Source organism: Chelonoidis abingdonii, chromosome 5 (assembly GCF_003597395.2).
Source record: "Chelonoidis abingdonii isolate Lonesome George chromosome 5, CheloAbing_2.0, whole genome shotgun sequence".
Classification (NCBI taxonomy): Eukaryota; Metazoa; Chordata; order Testudines; family Testudinidae; genus Chelonoidis; species Chelonoidis abingdonii.
The window spans coordinates 34896496-34916250 of NC_133773.1; the positions used below are offsets into that span (position 1 = coordinate 34896496).

The 19755-nt window shown below is 39.5% G+C and overlaps 1 protein-coding gene across 1 annotated transcript in view; it reads left to right on the plus strand.

Moving 5' to 3' along the window:
- UBE2D3 (ubiquitin conjugating enzyme E2 D3) overlaps positions 1–19755 on the plus strand; it is a 29404-nt gene that overhangs the window by 5986 nt on the left and 3663 nt on the right. The window contains exons 2-5 of the mRNA XM_075066223.1: positions 14170–14233; positions 14333–14364; positions 18026–18103; positions 18479–18584. Coding sequence (XP_074922324.1) covers positions 14170–14233; positions 14333–14364; positions 18026–18103; positions 18479–18584 — 280 coding nt within the window. The remainder of the gene's footprint in view (positions 1–14169; positions 14234–14332; positions 14365–18025; positions 18104–18478; positions 18585–19755) is intronic.

The window sequence follows — 19755 nt, forward strand, 5'->3', positions numbered from 1 at the left end:
AGGACTAATAAATTTTTCAGGCACTCTTTAAACACACACACACTGAAAAGGAAAATGTTTTAAAAAATTTTTGCAATTTACCTTTAAAATTCTTAGACTCCAGTGTGTTCCTGATTGAGTGAGCGAACTGCAGATATTTTTCTAAAAAGTGAATTAAGGTCCAGATTGCACAAAGAAGTAATGGTGTTCAGCACACAACTAATTTTAAACCTTTTCTTTTCAGCTTGCTAGAAATCGCACTGATAGCCTTCCAGTCACGTTGATCCTTCAGTATGTGTCATTCTTTCATCATACTTGGAGTCTGTTAGACTCTGGAGCTGGCTTTTAGGGTCTCAGCAAATGGGGTCTAGCTGTATAGTATGGTGGTGACGAAGTATCTGTCCATACTTCTTGAGATTAAGCATAACTGTTTGCAAAGCCACAATTAACAAAAAATGTCACTTACCTATTTTAAAGCACAGTGGGCCTCTGAAGGTAACTGTGAAGGCCAAGAATGAATTGTGTTGATGTATGCAATGTTGTAGCCGTATCAGTCCCAGGATATTGGAGACAAGATGGGTGAGGTAATATTTTTTTTTAATTGAACGAAATTCTGCTGTCGAAAGACAAGCTTTCGAGTTCACACAGAGCCCTTTTTCAGGACTGGGAAACTTACTCAGTGCTTGTCTACGCTACCACTTTGGTATAATTTACATTGCTTGGAGTGTGAATAATCCACGCACCTGAGCAAGGCAAGTTACACTGACCTAAGTGCTAGTGTAGACAGCATTATGTTGGCAGGAGATGTTCTCCCACTGACATAGTTACCACCACTCACCATAGTGTCTCTAGCGCTTCCGGTGTAGACTACCACTCAGAGCGTCACAGCTAAATACACGATGAAACTTCAAGCTAGAAGGTACCATGAAATGAGTTAACACCCCTCAAGTCATAGGGAGGAAAGGAAGGTGAGGACAGAGAAAGTCACGTGAGGCTTGGTCTGTATTACAGCCTTGCTCCTGCTGATGTAATTGCCCTACTACACTGATGATATAACTCCACCTCCACGAGAGGCGTAGGGCTTATCTCGGTGTAGTTAGGGTGACGCAGTGTCCGTGTTTTGGCGTTGCAGTCTGTGCTCCAACATGTGCTTCACTTGCTTTAAAAGCACCAGGGGCATAAATTCTGTCTCTGATTACTATGGGTGAGGAGAGAAGAGAAACAGATTTTGCTCCTTGCACCTGGTTAGCTTCACTCTTGTCTGTGTAGATGCTGTGTTACTTATATCTGGTGTTTGGCTAATATTCTGCTGGTAACGTGAAATGAACAAGAAAGCTGGCTCCCAGACATGCTGCTACTGGGTCTCTGCTATAAGCCAGGCTGCCACCCAGGCTTTCGGCTTGGGCTGCCGCTTGGGCTCCCTTCTGGGAGCCCTGCTGTCCCCTGGGGTCAGCAGCCAACTGGACTCTGGGTGCAGATCTCACCACTGGAGATGAGAAACCACAGGCAGCTTCCCCCCTGCTTCGACCTAGGAATGGAGAAGTGAGAAGCCTGGCTCTCAGAACTCTTTCCTCTTTCCCTTTCCCTCCCGCACACACACACGGCCCCTCTTCAGTCAGTGGAAGTGCTTGTGGTGAGGACGCACATCGCTGACAGAAAGGTGGATAATGTGGACATGAGCCACTGCAGTAGTTACATAGGTCATCGATTGTAGTGTAGACATGCTCTTAGTCTGGTATCCGGTTCTGCGGCAGAGCAGAAGTTCAGTCCCTCAGGGCATGTCTGCACTGAAATTAAAGACCCTTGGCTGATGCTTGGGTGAAGAGGTTATTTAATTGTGGTGTAGATGCTCGGGCTGGAGCCTGGGCTCTAGGACCCTGTGAGGTGGGAGGGTCCCAGAGCTGCAGCTGAAGCCCAGATAAACCCAAATATCTGCACCGCAGTTAAAGGGACCCTTAGTCCAAACCGTATGAGCCTGAGTCTGTTGGCACAGGCCAGTTGTGGGTTGTCAGTTGCAGTGTAGACCTACCCTTAGAGAGTGCAGATAGTTTGGTTCATTAGCAGTAGTCTTGATAGATGTTTGGGCATCATGTAGTGTTCATTTAGTAGATATTGGTGCCATGATTTCTCCTGGAGATAGTTTTTTGTAGGTTGTGGAGTAGTTGGTTCCACTTCTTGTATTTGTGTTGGATGGCTGTCATCAACTTTTCTTGATAGTTTGATTTCTTGCATGATTTTCAGGTGACTTCTCTGATCTTTTTTCTTGCAGTATGTGGGAACATGTGGTGATTTCTTGTCTGAGGTGGTCCTTTTTGGAGTATGTGAGCTGCAGTAAGTGATTCCTCAGTTTTTATGAAGTCCATCTGCAGAGCTGTTCAGGATATTTAGTTTTGTACGTAGAGGTCAAGAGTTATGTTTTGTTCCTTGCATTTGCTCAGGAAGTAGATGTCGCTGTTAAGCTGTGCTTCATTTTTCTTCATGTTGTGGAGTTTCTATTTCAAATAGCAAAATTTGGTACCTTGCATTGTTGTATGTAATGTTGTAGCTGTGTCAGTCCCAGGATATTAGGGAGACAAGTTGAGAGAGGTAGTATCTTTTATGGGACAAACTTCCATGGATAAGAGAGAAGCTTTTGAGTTTACACAGCTCTAAAGTGCTCTGTAAGCTCAGAAGAGTCTCTCTACCCAACAGAAGTTGTTCCAATAAAAAATACTACCTCAGCCACCTTTGTTTTGGTGTTGCAGTCTGTGCTCCAACATGTGCTTCACTTGCCTTAAAAGCACCAGGGGCATAAATTCTGTTTCTGACTACTGTGGGTGAGGAGAGAAGAGAAACAGGTTTTGCTCCTTACACCTGGTTAGTTTCACTCTTCTGCTACTTAAAGCATTATATATGTCAATAGGAACATGATGCAATCTGCAGCTGAGATGAAAAAGGCAGAGGGATCCAAAAAACACAGTGTATGTTTGAGGAGGGTTTGGGTAGCTGTCAAATTTCCTCCTCTTCTCTCTCTCCCCTCCTCCTCCCTGGAATCTCCCCAAGAGAGGTAGGGTCTAAGTGGAAGGTTTGAGAAGAAACCAGAATTTCAGCTGTCTAGTGAAGTCAGTTCGGAGATGTGAAGATGCGGTCCTGCGTAAAGCCTACAGTATGCCTTTTATGATCCCTTCACAATCGCAGATCAGAGGGCCTTTGAGAGAGTAGGGATGGTCCTGCCTGAGGGTGGAGAGTTTGGAATAAGTTGACTTATCGGCTGAGTGAGCTTCCCTGGACCATTTCCTTGGAACATCCCTTTTCCCATCACTCCCTTCAGTGCTATACCATCCTTTGTGTGGGTGGAGAGTACAAGTACTTTTCATCTTCCCCCAGTCAGCCTCTTTCGCATTTAGGAGATGATTAACCACTTCCAGAATTATCCCAGTAGTTTTGAGGGTGTGCTCCAGTGGCTGTTTATGCATAAAACAGTCTCTTCTGTGGAGGCAGCTTCTGCCTCAGGTGGTGGTGCTACATCTTACACCACAGCCAGTGATGGACAACCCTACCTGGGATCACAGCAGGGCATTTGCTCCTTGAAGGAATGAAAAAAGAGGGCCAATCAGGGGCCCCTTAAACTTCAAAAATCTTTATCCTCTCCAAGATTTAGGGCTTTCTTCACAAGGAAATATACCGGTATAATTATACTAATAAAATATATATTGCTACAAGTGTACTGGTGTAACTTCCTGTGTGGAGATTTTCAGAAGATTTACATGCTGGAAGTTACAGCAATATATCTGTAGCGGTAGTATAGTTATGTTAAGTATCAGAGGGTAGCCATGTTAGTCTGGATCTGTAAAAGCAGCAAAGAGTCCTGCGGCACCTTACAGACTAACACATATTGGAACATGAGCTTTCGTGAGTGAATAACCACTTCGTCGGATGCATGTCATATAGTTATGTTAGTAAATTTCCCCATGTACATGAGCTCTCATTCACATTCTTTTATTCATAAAAAGTGAGGGTCCATAAGAAATCAATCACTTGTTAAGTGGTAGCTGGGCCTCACATGAATGAAAAACTGCACTAAGAATTTCAAAAATTGACCTTGAATATTTTAACATTTAAAGTAAAAGAATCCTGAATTAGTAAATCAAGTGACATGCTGACATGAGGTTCAATGTGAATCTAAATAGCAATTGTGTGTTCACTAAAAGTGAAAGTTATGATGCTTAACATTGCCCATTATAAAACATCTTCAGAATATTCTGAGAAGCTGTAGTGTCTCCGTGCTTTGTTACAGGGAATTGAAATTTGCCGTCTCTGTGGAAAACTTACCCAAGCTTGGCTGAACTACCAGTATGAAAAATCACAATTTGTCTGTTTAGTAGAGGCTTATTTATTTGGCAGAACATTTCTCTGATTGGCACTGAGTATGCTCCAGCCCAGGACACAAGGGCCTGAGCAGGAGTCTGTTTCAGTTGTACTTACTAGTAGCAGGGGCATCAGTGTGAGAACATGGAGACTCTATCCTGTGTTGTCAATGCTCCTTCTATTGGCTCCCAAGCAGCATGGAGAAGGGAGGATAAAACTTGGTTCAGATGCAGAGGGTTGGGGACAATAGAGTCTGGGGTAGTGGTGGGGTTAGATAGGAGCAGAGGAAAACAAGAACAAGGAGGCTTGGGGGATGGGGGCAGAAGAGTCTCAGTAGAGAACTCCAGAAACTAGAATTGAACCACAAATTCCTGAGTTTGAACAGTCCTCCACTTACTAGCAAATTGCCAGTGTGTTTCTTACTGTTACCTCAGGTGGTGTTCTATGCTGTGATTCTAAAGGTTCCAGCTCTGCTGATGACCCATGTTGGAGGGGAAGGGAGGGGTGTCAGTATGTTCCACATGATTGTTTGGGTTTTTTTACTTTAAAAAAAAAAACTTGGAAATATTTTTAACATAAGGATTTTCTTGTACGTGAAGATTGCAACGCTTCTCAAATTGGAGAAATGCCAGAATTTAGATGTACAGGATGGACACTACTCACTAAATGGGTAGCTATTCGATATACTGAAAGATAGGGATAAAAAGAAATACGGTCCCAGTTCTTATTTACTGCACACTGTCCAAACTGCACTGAATACAGATTGATTAATTTCCGCCTTGTCTTTCTGTGGTGTCTACCGTAGCATCTAAGTGCTTCAAACATCAAGGAAGTTGTCTTCCCAACACTCCTTGTGAGACAGGGATAACCCAATTTTATGGAGAATGAGTTGAAGCAAAGAGATTAAGGCTGAAAGCATACATTCATATTGCATGCCTAATTTGAGATACATATGGCCATTTAAAACAAAATTACTTAGCCTTTTTGTAGTACTTGATACGTTGAGAGCACAACTACAGCTGACTTCAGTTGCTGTGAGCTCAAGGTGTCTTGAGTTAGGCATTCAGAAAATGAAGAAAACAGGTAGTGGTCACCTATGAAGTTTGGTTTAAATAATTTGCCCAGCATCAGGAACTGTGCATGAGAAGTGAGAATAGAATCCAGTTCTCTGGAGTACCATTCAACTGCCTTAACCATGAATCCTTTCTCTTTCTGTAATCCCTGCCTTATTTTCTGTACCCATTATAACAAATATGACAAATGAGGCACAATCCTGTGCACTGATTGAGGCAGCGGTCCTGTCAATTGAATAGCTTGTGATCATAGTTAGTCTAACATAATTCATGCACATGTACAAGGTAACTGAATTAAAGTTGCTCCTGAAGTCTGAAACTTCCAAACTTTTGAGTACTTGACTTACAACGTGCATGTTGTTTTAAAGTAGGGGTTTTCTTTTTATATGGAGCAATTATACTGTGGTGGTCTCCACCAGTCCTGACCAGAACCACATTGCTAGACACTGAATAAACTTAAGTTTTACCCTCAAGAGTTTAGGTCCTAAAGACAAAACAGGAATGTACTAGCAAATTAATGAGAATGAAAATGTGGTGTTTTTAAATATATCCATGATCCTTGGGCTTGTCTTCAGTGTTTTCTGTACCTGTTTTTGTATAATGGCTTTATTCCTTGCCTGTTTACTTTCTTAGCCCGTGTTTACTTTCTTAATAATTTAATGCCTTTTTATGTAAATATTAACATTTCTGACTTACTTGTTACTTATAAGCTGTGACTTGTTTTTAATTTTATATTTGTAATAGGTATAATGAATTTTATTCCATTATATTTTATTACTTTCCAAATGTCTCTTTGTATGTATTTTTGATGGTTATACTTGCATTTGAAACACGACCTAAATATGAGTAGCACTGGAACTATTATGACTTCATGTGGTATTCTGCTCCAGTGATAACTAATTCTAGTACTCTAATGGCTGCTATGAGTGGAGGTTATAGGAAAGGCATTTAACTTCCACTTTTAATCTTAACACAGGCTTATATTTTCTGTTTTCCTTATCCCTCTTTTTAGACCCGTTCAATCGTTCCTGTCACAGAGTAGTCCTCGAGTCTCCTCCAATGAGGGAAGATTAATGTAATAATGCATTCTTGGGTGTTGACGTTTTAAGTGTCAAGTTAATGTACTTTGAGAAGGCTTTCTGATGTTAAATGTCTTTTTGCTAGGGCTTAAATATTCCTGGAATTACATCTTGGTCTGTAATTTCTCATTCTTAGTTTAAACAAATTTATTTGAAATGTTAGCAGATCAATTCAGCCTCTTCTATTGTGCCTTTTTCACAAGACTGCAATGTATTTTTCTAATGAATAATCTATTTTAATTATTTAATCTTCAGAATCAAGTCTTAAACTCCCCATTAGATTATTACACTTTATGAAAGTAGAGAAAAAGGCACCCGCTAGAATCCATGGGTTGAAGTCAGCTGGCATTCATGTTGAACTAGTAGAAGTTATTTCAGCTTTGACCAGGAAGGGGCAGCAGCTATGACATGGAATGCAAACTCTAACAGTGAGGGAGAGAAGAGTGGACACAGAGCCTGTTATGTAAGGTGTCTTGCAAGAAGGCAGCTGTAATGCATTAAATTCTAACGTCTAAAATTGTCAGGTCTCTAACAATTTTTACATTAGCTGCTATATTTCTGAAATGTTCTTAACTGTACCCAGTGTATGGAACTGTATTAGCACACAAGCGCTGTGCCCCTGATCCTCTGAGCGGTCTTCATTCTCCCTTCAGATGTCTTTTTTTCTCTCAAACCTTTTAAATATCTGAAAAAGGGGTCTCAGTTGAGTGAGTTTTTTTTTTATTATTGCAAAATTCAAGCTTTTCATGTTCCATAGGGTGGTGTGTACTTGGAGCACAATTCAGTGTTTGAAATTACATGTTATCCACACTTATAAATGTTTGTGCTCAAATACAGTAGTACAAAAATATTTAAGCAAAAACTAGTGCTAAAACTTTGGTTTACTTTCCATCCAAAACCCAAGAAATTCACTTATGGTTCCCAGCATCAACAATGACTTGGCCATTTTGCACAAATATAATTAGCAATTAATTTTTATAGTACAGTGATGGACAATGTTTCTTGTCTTGAAACCACTGAGTTGCTTTCATATACACATGGAATATTGGGGGAAATAGCTGCCTCTGTACTGTCATTTCTTTCCCTCCTTATTACTACTTAATACAAAGTTACTGTAAAACTTCTAAGCCAAAAATTTAGCAGAAACTCTTAGTAAATGCTGAATTTGTGTTCTAAAATCTGTCATGATCATAACTGAGGGTGTCTCCTTTTTCACTGTCCCAACTACCTTGCTATGTTCGTAACTTTCCCTCCTGGGTCAAATTACTTGTATTGCTACTTAGAGCACTATGAGGTGCAGTGTATTTAACAGGAACAGTGGAGTGTAATTAATCCTTAATTAGTGCTTTAAAATGCTGTACATTTAATCCTTAATATGGCTATCACAAGTTTCTAGATTTGAAAACTGAGATACAGAGGTGGTTTGCCCAAAGCTACACAGGAAGTCCGTGGCAGATCCAGACAGAGAACCGGATTCTTAATCTTGTGCTTTTATTACAAGACTAATCCTTCCCTCTAGTAGTAGTACATCCAAGTTCTGAACCAAGACTGGTCATTCATTTATTCCTTCCCAGCTGGGTCTGAGATCTCTGTAGATGAGTCAGCTGCTTGGAAATACTGTTCATGTTTCTCAGAACTGTCCCTGTAAACTGAAAAAAGGTATCATTGGCTGTCTTAAGATGGAAGTAGGTCTATTCCTTATTAAATGGAATCTCAAAAAATTCCTAGCGTAGGAATCCTAATGGAGTATCCTTAAATATGCCTTCCAAAAAAAGAAGAGGAGACTAAGACTAAAGGGAATCAAGAAGGGAACAGAAACTAGAGGGAACAAGCAGAGTGACACAAAGTATCGAAAGAGTAAACGGGGCCCCTCATTTTCTGCAGAGAGAGAAATTACTACAGAATGGTGCTTCATTTTAATTTTTAAAAAACTGCCAGGCCTTATGATTGTAAAGAGAACCTTAAAGTGTATCAAATGTAAACAGTATCTTCTTTAGTCAGAGGTGAGGTGCTCCTATTCAGCTCAATGAAATATTAACTTTCAAAGCCTAATATTGAAACTATTTCACTGACAGGCTGAAAGGTTCTGCCAGAATATTTGCCCTCTGCTGCTGTAAGCAGTGGTAGGTATTGGGGCAGCTGGTCACTGACCTGAGGAGGAAATTTGTCCCTTGTCCTCTCCCCCCGCCCCACTCCCAAATCAGTCATTCTCGGTCTCTTCCACCCCCCTTGCCTCAAAGGATGAGAGGAAAGATCAAATGTTTGCCTTCCCTAGTGTGAAAAACGTCAATTTTTTTCTTGAATGCCATAACCCAAATGGCCTCATGCTTTTCCAGATTTCATATACCATCATGATTTTTTTGGTTGTCTGTAGGAGGAGGCACTTAGAGATGCGTATCGCTATTATCTAAGAGCCAGCATGGAACTTTTCAACTACCCAAATGCAAAATACCTCTATCTTTTCATTGACAACTTCTTTAATGTAGCTGTAACATAAATGAGCAACGCGTGACATTTGAGAATACCATAAAATAGGATTCAGTATTACTATAATCATTGTGAAAACTAGTATTAAAGGGCTTTCCCTTCACCCTTCCACTTCCCTGGTTCTTGTCACGCAGACGGCAAATAAAAAGACCAGAAGTCCGAAGTGCAGACAATGCAATGTTTGTTGGGGTTATTTCCAATCAAGCATGTTCTGAAGCCCTTTACACTAGTCAGGCTTATTTCTATATGTCGATAGTCTATTCCCTAGTGTTCCTTTCCCAACTCTGACGCTGCAGAGCGTTTACCCCTTGTCCCTGTTCCCATTCCCCCCCTTAACAAAAGTGATGCCAGTTTCCGTTCCGCTTCCTGTTTGACCCTAGTTTTTATAATAATCTCTTCTATACCTTAACCAATCAATCCTAACGTATTATTGTAACATAATTCTCTAAGCAATTATATCCCACTATCCTAATTAACTTAGACCTAGCAAAATTAATTATACAGCAGATGGAAACAATTAGAGAACCAGACAGATGAACAATAGAAAAGTGTGGGCCATAAAGATAAAACAATACAGAAATGAGGGTTCACAACAATGGTTAAGTGATTTCTTGCCAGACAGGATGCTATCAAACTAAGTTTTCTTTAAACATCTTAATATCTGTTTCTTTATCTGGTGGTGATGGGCACTGTCAGGACAGGATCATCTTCCTAGCAGCCCAGTGCCACCTTATGTCAGAGTGACTGGTTTGGATATGACCCTACACTTCACAGCTTATGGCTGCCCCTGATGCTTAGCCAAAGGCCTTAGCCTAAGAACAAGGCCTCAGACTATCCTAGTGAGAGAAGGCCCATACACAGGCAGACTGATTTTTTATTCTTTGTTTTTATACTCCTGTAACTAGCTAAGTGAGAAACAAATACACCTAAGTTCTATATTCTAACAACTAGGCTGATTATATTAAATGTGAAAATGGACTTAAATTTTTGACATTGACTCTTGTGCAGAATTCTCAGGTTCTTGCTGGAGCACTTCTGAAATCAGTTGGCCTCGCTGCACAATTTAGTTCTAGTTTGTCACACGAGTAGTGGGGCTAAGAGGGATGAAAAATGCATCTTTCCAAATGAGGGAATGGAGGCACACAAGGAGTGTTAACCTAATCAGGCTTTTGAAGTTTAATGTTTGTATAGCAGTTGAAATGTGATGTGCTATATGATGCTTTCTACACAGGAATTTTTACCAATTAAATCTGTCTTAAAATCAAGACATGTTTTATCTAATCACAGTAGGCCAGCCAAAACCATAGTCCTTCAGGCTGTTGAGGCTACTTATATGCTGACAAGGAAAGTCATTTTTAACCAATATCTAAAACCATTTTCTTAATGTGTAAAATGGGTACCTCCATATTGGAGTAAATACTTGTGGTGGATGTGACTTGAGGAGTAAAGAGCCCTGAAACTCAAATGTTTTAACTTTCAAACTGTTCATATTAGCTAAGCTATATATACGCGCAATCTTTCTACATATACACTTTGCTTTGAACTTTGCTTTGTCCTCCGCTTCATTTTTTTTAGATGGGATTTCTTTCACTGGTAGTCAGGTGTTTCTACCTCTAGCTTAAGTATTGGCATTTTTTACTAGATTTATTAGAAAATCCCCTTACACTAAAAGAGGGATCTCATGTCTCAGTTTTTAGTCTGAACTTATTGCTCTGAAGACCTCCAGTATCCTTTGTAACTCTCCCTGGTCTATGGAATTTGCCTCTTACAACCTTTGTGAAGCTGCAGTGCAAAGCTCAATTTTTTCTTCCTCTAGTACAATCTCACTTATTTTTGTGTGTGTTTTTATGAACTAAAGAGCCCACCTAGGGCTCTAGGTGCTGTTGGCAGTTTTTGGTAAAAACGCAAATACCACAGATCTGTTGCTTCTCCCAGATCAAATTGGATAGTCCAGTGACAGTGTAAATATGAATGTATCTCAGTTGTTAAATGCCATATGACTGCTTCTACTCAACTGTAGATGAGTCATCTGTTATGACACCTTTAGTATTTAGAGGAGTTCTCTAGTGGATCTCAACAGATTTTAGCTAGACACTGAGAAAAGTGACCATTCTCATGTGTGGATGAGAAATGAGATTACATCCATGTACGTCTTTTTAGAGGAATTGAGACTACACATTGAACTTAGAGCAAGAGTGAGTGAACTACGACCCAGGGGCTGCATCCGGCCCTGCAGACATTTTAATACGCCCTCAGGCTCCAGCTGGGGAGCAGGGTCAGGGGCTTGCCCTGCTCCGCATGGCTCTGAGAAGCTGTGGCATGTCCCCCCTCCAGCTCCTAAGTGTAGGGGCAGCCAAGGGGCTCTGCATGCTGCCCCCACCAGAAGCGCCACCGCCACAGCTCCCATTGGCCATGGTTTCTGACCAATGGGAGCTGCAGGGGGCAGTGCCTGCGGGCAGGGGAGTGTGCAGAGCCATCTGGCCACGCCTTCTCATAGGAGCCAGAGTCGGGACATATGCCGCTGCTTCTGGGAGCCTGCCTGGAACCTGCACTCCCAACCCCCAATTTTGTGAGCATTCATGGCCCACCATACAATTTCCATGCCCAGATGTGGCCCTCGGGCCAAAAAGTTTGCCCACCCCAACCTAGGGCGTTCTTTCTCCTTTCTCTAGTACCATTTCAAGAATTAAAATGAAACCACTTCTCACCCTGTTGGGAATGTTCTTAGAGAAGAACCCTGTAACAACATAGGGATCTTATCAATATTATGATGTACCAGAAAATTACTTAAAACCTAAATGACCTAAAATCTCTTTAAATTGAAGAATCTCTGCCATTTAATAGAAACCATGCACAAATTGAGTAATTAAAGACATTTCACATGGGATTTATCTTGATTTCTGTGGAAAGAACAGCTGCCCCTATGTCTGAATAGCAGTAGAAAAAATGACCATAATACTATTAATTTCACTCTGCCATTGCTTGGCAAAACTGAACTGCAGGAGAAACATTGCAATACAAAATGTTTGAAGTCTCCAACTCTAAATTCAGGCCTTGTTGATCCATAATTTGTGTGATTTGTTGCAAAAGCAAACGGATACAGGCCCATTTAGATTGACTTAGAGATACCACTTACCTTTCTAGTTACAATGGCAAAGTACCATAAATAAAAGATAACAGAATATTCCAGTCTAGCCAGTATAACATGTCCTGATCTAGAGTGAAGTCATAGAATCTATTGTAAAAGAATGGGAAGGGTGGTATATAGTGAAGTTGTCTGCTGCTGTTTTTGTTAAAGTGCCTAGACTGCAATTGATTGCCATGCTTTATATTAGCTCTATAGATGGTCTGAACTAAGCTTTGACAGTAACACCTCAGATTAAGTTAAATGTTTAGGAGGGAAGGAGGTCAGCTTTGGTTACCTCTGTTTTGCTATATGCAGTGTAGATGTAGTTGTGTCCCTCCCAGGATATTAGCGACAAGGTGTGTGAGGCAGTATATTTTCATGGACCAACTTCTGTTGGTGAGAGAAACTTTTGAACTTCCACAGAGCTCTGCTAGGTTCTTTTCCCAGACCTGAAGAAGAGCTCTGTGGAGGCTCAAAAGCTTCTCTTCCCCCAGCAATAGAAGTTGGTCCAATAAAAGATAATATCTCATCAACGCTGTGTCTGTTTTGCTGGACAGTTTTCTGCAGTGTTGAAGGAAAAATTACAAAGTGAACTGGTTTATGTTGTCAGGACTTTCTAATGGAACAGAAAAAAAAATTACTACTTATAAGAGTATTTTGAAGAAACTTTGAGAGGTGAGGGAGTACGGAAAACTTTTTTGTCTGCCTTCCAATAACTGCTGTCCTACATAGTCATAATCTTGTTTGACTAAAGGGACAGGAATATTGAAATGTCCTTTAATGCCATATTGACCTGCATTTTTGCCTTTTGCTGTTCAAGTATTAGCAAGTGGTGAGTTTGCTAAAACCATAACTGGTCAAAAGTGTTTTTATTTCAAATGTTTGTAAACTCACCACAGACCAAGATGAATGTGAAAGTTACTTCAGCTATAAAGATGTTAAGCTGCATCGTCAAAATTTCCATATGTCTGTGCATCACAATACTCAAGTCTAAGTTTCTTAAACTTCGACATATAGCAAAGTGTTTGGTTTTAGTAACTTGTAAGTGAAATGCATTTGATTTCTAACACTAATCCATTATAGAAAGAGGGGCTAGTTTGCTTTCCTTGCATGCATAACTTCTTGATGTCTTAAGAGGTTAGCTATGAAGAATTTTTTTTTTTTTAAATCCCTCTGCAATCTTTTAGTATACTAAGAAGAATAAGTTAACTGACTGACTTTTGACTACATAAATGGCAGTTGACACTCCCTTTTCAATGAAATTCAAGACAATTGCTATTTTAACTGAGAAATCTGAGATTGAGACTTCTGGTTTTACTGTGTTGATTTCACAACTGCTATAAATGGACTAAAATCTTTCATTCTAAATCCCTATTTTCATTCCCTTTTGTGAAGCCACTCGATAAACCATGTCTGTGTTCAGATTTCTCAGGATTTTAAAAACATACTTGAGCGAAATTGTTACATAATGTTAATTATGTTTATTAAAAGCATGTTGTATTCCTTTTGTAATCTTTGTTCTCTAAAAGGTGAACTGAAAAGACTGATCTATTGGTGGGCCTCATAAAATCGTTAACACCATATGTAGGATCTGTCTTACATCGAAGTGGAAGAGGAAATGAAATAACTGTGTTGCTGTTTGTCCAGAATAGAAATAAATTTCAGATTTTTTGCACAGTGTGAAGACATTTTACCTGGTCCTTTGCCTCTTGTGATGTTCAAGATTTCCTTCCTTAAAGATACTTAATATTTGTTGGGCTTCATTTAATTCTTCATGGTATTTTTTCCCCCCTGCATTGGGGTATCTAAAAGCTACAAGTAGTAATTCTGTTCTTACTGTTGAGTGCTGATACTTGGAAAGTCAATTTACTTACTAACTTAAATTGCCAGTGCTGGCAGGTCTTGTTTCTCTTTAGTGAAAACATTGCTAATGCCAGCCACAACTGCTCCTGTTGATAGGTTTGCCAAATCATTCTCTTTATCCAGGAAAAACAATGTAAGGATTTTCTGTACATCCAGTTGGACAGTGGCTAAGGCACTTCACTCACTCTCTCTGAACACGCTGTTTTCTATTTAGGAACTTAGTGACTTAGCCCGTGACCCTCCAGCACAGTGTTCTGCAGGTCCAGTTGGAGATGATAGTAAGTAGTATTAAATTTTAATGTTATGTTTTCACTTTAATTCAAAAAGTGTATAGTGTCTAAGTAATAACACTAACACTGACTTTTTTTCCTTTTTAGTGTTCCATTGGCAAGCCACAATTATGGGACCTGTAAGTATTCTGACTCCCATGAATGTTAATACTAACTTGAAATCATAGTTCTTGTTGAATAAGAATTGTCTTCAGATTTCTCCAGTCTTTTTTAATTTAGATAGTCTCAAAAATGCTAGTTTGAGAACAGAGTGGGGGAAAGTGAGTTTTGAGTTATGCAGATTCCTCGTTGGCCTGTCGCTTCCGTAACATGACATGTACCTGAATTCAAATGTCCTGCATAGCAATGCAAGGTGTTGTCATTTTGTCATGTAGAATGTTTGTATGCCAAAGAGTTTCTGTAGTTCTGATGCCCCATGGGCCTTGTCTGCATGCTGAATTTCAGTTATCAATATAGCTGCCCTGGTGCAAACCCTTCATGTAGATGAGGAAAATTGAGGTTTGGACTAGTGGAACTTACCATAGTTTCAAGCATTTCTGTAAAAATAGAAAAGTTTTCTGAAGTGCAAAGTGTTCTGAGTGCTTATTATGCATTTTTAAATTTGAATGTGATTTGTATAACGTGACTAGGAAGAAGGTCAAAAGCCCCTTGCCATTATTGAGGATTAAGAGCATTACAGGTTAGACTTCTTAGCACTTCAGTTAACCAAGTAGTTGAAGCTTCTAGGAAACCACACAGGCCATTTGATATGCTTTAGTATTTCAAACATAACTTTATCAAGTTTTTTTTAAAACATGCCTATCTGGATTAAAGCTATTTAAAAAAAATACCCTAAGTAGTCTTTTAGGAAGCTGTGGCTAGATACCTTATAACAAAGTGTTCCCTTCAGTAAAAATAGTACACTGGTGCATGTTTTGTATTTGGGATCTGAAAACAGCTTTTTGTATAATGAAGAGAATATTAATGTGCATTTCTCCTCTAAAAAGAGATTTTTTTAAAAGATATTAAGGTTCCATATATAGAACAACTCCAGACTTGCTTAGTTTACAGATGGAGTGATATAATTGCCAGGTGTGCATACTCAGCCTGGGATCTGAACATTGGATTAGATTCTCTTTCTTATGCATAATGAGCAATAAGATTCTGCAGGCCAAAATCAAGTCTTGGTTACACCTGTACAACCTCACTGAAGGCTAATGGGGTTGCATGTATGCAACTGAAGGCTTGTTTCATCTGCAGTCTCACTGTTAATGGGGTATGAGAAGGTACTAGGTCATTTTCAGATTCCAGGCTCTGTCAGGGCTGGCAGTTGATTCAAAATTTAGAAATCTGAGCAAACTGAATCAAGTGCCAGTAAACATGGAACCCCTTTAGTGACACTTTTAGGCCAGGTCTAAATTCCAGCTTTTGTGGTGGCATAGCTAAAGTGTCATAGTTATGCTGTTGTAACCCTGGGTTATAGATGCAGACTACAGTGACAGAAGGAATTCTTCTGTCACTGTAGGGACTTCACTTACCTGAGTGACAGCAGCTAGGTTTATGGAAGCATTCGTTCATCAGCCTAGCTGGGTCTACAGCAAGGGTTAGGTTGACATAGCTATGGGGCTCCAGGGTGTGGATTTGTCACATACCTGAGTGACATAGTTATATTGACCTGAATTAAGTGTAGATTAGGCCTTTGTCATGTTAGAGTAGAACTTAATTATCAGATCAGTGTTAATGTACTACTTTGAGCTTACACATATGTCCAAATGTGGTTTAGATATTCTACTGATACCAGTTAGTTCAGAGCTGCTTTTGGGTGTCAAACTGAAGAATCCTTGTATCTTCAGTTCAAAGTTCAAATGCTGGATTTGTTCTTACAGCTTGTTATCCCTTTGCATGCAACGAAGTATGCACTCCAGAGAGACCAGAATGTTTGCTTAATAGCTATACTAATACTTTTGGAAGTTTACTTCAAGTATGGAATGATCTCCATTGTATGTCATTGAGTTATACTTACGTGATTGACTCTGCATGGTCACAGAACACTCAAAGTATAGTTGGACTTCAAATTCAGAAATATTTTCTTTTCTACCTCTTCCTGCTCATTCAGTGTTTATCCTCTTTTTCTCACTTAATCTTTATGCTATCAGGCAAGAGGCTTTTATTAGTTATGCCCTTTGGAATAGCATGAGCACATACTTTAAAGCAGAATTTTAGCTAGAATTTTATCCTAGCTTTAGAGTAATAGCTTAGTGGTCCACTGGTGGTGTAGGCCTCATACCTTAATGACAGGGTAGTCATTGGTAGTGCAGATAGATGACTTAACATATTCCACATCTGAGATCCACTACTGGCACAGAAGTCTAATAGTAAGGATTGAGTTCTCATTGTCAGACATATTAGGAAGCTTTCATAGTTCTTTTCTACACTTGTTCTAACCAGTTCTGTGACTTCACTTCAACTACTAAGACTTGCTTCCAGCATGTATACAGTAAAAGGGTTGAAGTAGTTCTTGAACTTCTCATTTGCCAATATAGCATTTTTCAGTGACTGCTACATGATGCTCTTAATCTCTGCCAAGGCTGTCTTATTGAAGTGTCAACTCTAGCATTTCATTTTTGCCCCTGGATTTATCTGTTGGCTTTTAACTACATTGCTTCATTTGCGGATATTAAAGGATATATAAACTAAAGGAATAGGATGTGGCTAGTCTGTATATAAACAAGAGATTGACCTTAAAGGATATAACATTTAAAAAATAGATCAACAGAATAAAGCCATCTTCCAGTATTCCTGTAGACCAAGTATGTGAAACCCATTGTGACAAGGATCAAATTACCCTTTTTTGCGCAGTCCTGAGGCCAAGAGTGTGTGTGTGTGTGTGTGTGGCTTAAAAAAAAGCAACAAGAAAGAACTACAAAATTGCAGAATGTGCTTCTTTAGCCAGCAAAGTTAAATATTGCACTTAAAGACTTTTTAATAAAGCTTATACTTCCTCCTTTGTATGTGCTTCTCTCCTTCCTCTTCTTCCTCCCTCCCTCTCCACCCCCCACCCAAATGACAAGTCACTGGTTCAGTCTCCACCTTTTGAGAGTATTCTCTGTTGCCGTACTTCGGGTGGTAATTCCACCACCACTTGAACCTGAGAATTTTCTCCCCTTGAGGTTATCATTATGATTGCCTTTTCCCTGAGCAGGGGAAGAAAATACATTTTCAGGAACCTGGTTATGTGTAACCCAGAGGCAGGGATCCAGGCATGTGGTGAGAGAAAGGACCAGAAAGCTAAGCAGTGGTGATGGCGGGGACAGAATGTGCAGAAGGCTGGAAAGGACTGCAGCTGGCCTATAAAAAACTGCTACAAGAGCAGGGGGAGTAGGGATCAGTTGCTTGTGGCTAGTCAGGCACTTAGTCCCTCCTAAGCTCCTCATATTCCAGCTTTCTCCTGATTCTCTGAGCTGCTGCAGTTTGGATACATCTGAAATTGCCAAGGGGACTGCAGGGTGGAAGAAGATGTCAGAACCAGATCTGGCCTGCATCTGACACTTGCTTTAAACTAAGGCTTTACAGAATACAATTGTTCTGGAGGAAATTCATTGCCAGTGACCAATTGCTGCAGTCAGTTATCTCTTTCCCCCAATATTAAGCCCAGGCATCATCAAAATTCAGTGCTTACATTGTGGATTAAACATCTTATTTGTGTTTTAAGTGAATGATTTGCCTTGCTAATTGATTAGTGTATCTTCTTGCAAAAGTTAATTCAGGCGTATAATTACAGTGGACATGTTTCTTCGACAGAATGACAGTCCATATCAAGGCGGCGTATTCTTCTTGACAATTCACTTCCCTACAGACTACCCTTTCAAGCCACCTAAGGCAAGTAGTCCTTTCTTTGTGAGACTAATGCTTTTTAATGAACCGAGCATAGGAACAGAAATCAGGAACATCTGAATTCTAATAGCAGCCCTGCTTCACTTGGGCTTTTTTTGTCTTGAACAAATCATTTTAACTTCTTCACTGCCAGACAAGTGGAGATGATACTTAACTATATGAAATGTTGATAACTCATGTTTGTACAGTGGTGAGGAAAAGTAGCATGTAAGTGCTGAGTATCTGATTCAAATGTTTGGTGTTCAGGAGCCACAACGCACATTTCAGTAAGTCAGGTGCACTGTATCTGTGCTTATGTGTAACTCTTAATTACGCTGTTTAGCATATGTGAAACAAATACTTCTTATTTTTTTGTTATAGGTTGCATTTACAACAAGAATCTATCATCCAAATATTAACAGTAATGGCAGCATTTGTCTCGATATTCTAAGATCACAGTGGTCTCCTGCTTTAACTATTTCTAAAGGTGAAGAAAACATTACAAAATCCATCTTTCTTTTGATACTGTAATTTTTTTGCTTAGTTTTTCTTGGCATTCCATTAATCTCCCATTATACTCTAGCCTGAGAAGGGCATCTTGCATATGTGGTAATGATTACATTGTATGCTTATTTCACCTTTTATTTAAAAAACGAAACTGTGTGCAGTTTTACTTTAGCTATTGCTAAATCTCTTTCTACACACCAGCATGAACCAGTGCAGTTGAATCCCTGTATGGACACTTCTATTAGAGTGGCTTATTTCAGTTTTAACCTATTCCTAAATGAAGATGATCTGAAATTAACCTGGTTTTAAACCAAAATAAGTGTCTGCACAACCTTTTGCATTGGTTTAAGTAGGTCAGTCTAAAATTGTAACTTAAGTTGGTGCATGTGTGCTCATAGAAAACTCTCAGTTTTAGATTGTGATCAGTCTAATGCTTTGCAGTTAATTGCTGGCTGCTAATATGGAGTACTAATTTCCATATATGAATTTAGTAATCATATTTTAGATTGTGATCAGTATTGCTTTATGGTTTTTTTACTTCCATTTCCTGTAAATGTGAATATTCTCATTAAATCTAATGAATTCAACTCTTGAAACTAACTGACTTCAAGAAAAGCTCACCAGAGCTCACTTCCCTTTTTTGGTTTGGTAGATCCCCCTGAGATCAGTTGCACTAGTCAGAATAAGCAAAGGGTTCCTTTATCTACAGAACTACTGATTCTGCCTATTCATGGAGCAAGAACCAAGCTTGTGTCTGAATTTGGATCTGCATGTTGTGTTGACAGTATACCCTCAGCTTGCTTGTTCTGAATTTTACACAGTTTTAAAAAACACTAATGGAAAATGAAGAATGTAAAAAAATAAGTTGCTTCAAACAGTATTTCTCCATAGTAGTCTTACTTTAGTGTTTCCTTTTATCTTATCAGTATGTATCTAGTTTGATCAGCCTAGAATATTACTGTATTACTATTGCAGAGAAGAAATTCCATCTGATTCTAATCTGTTTATCAGAGACTTCTAGCTGTGAAAGAGCTGATCAGCTATATAACATGGCTCAGTGGATTGCCACTCTGTAACGTTGTAGTTTGGACAGCGTTACCTTTCTCTGTGTATATTTGTGGGACAGTGGGAACTGCTAGAGTCAGAGGAGC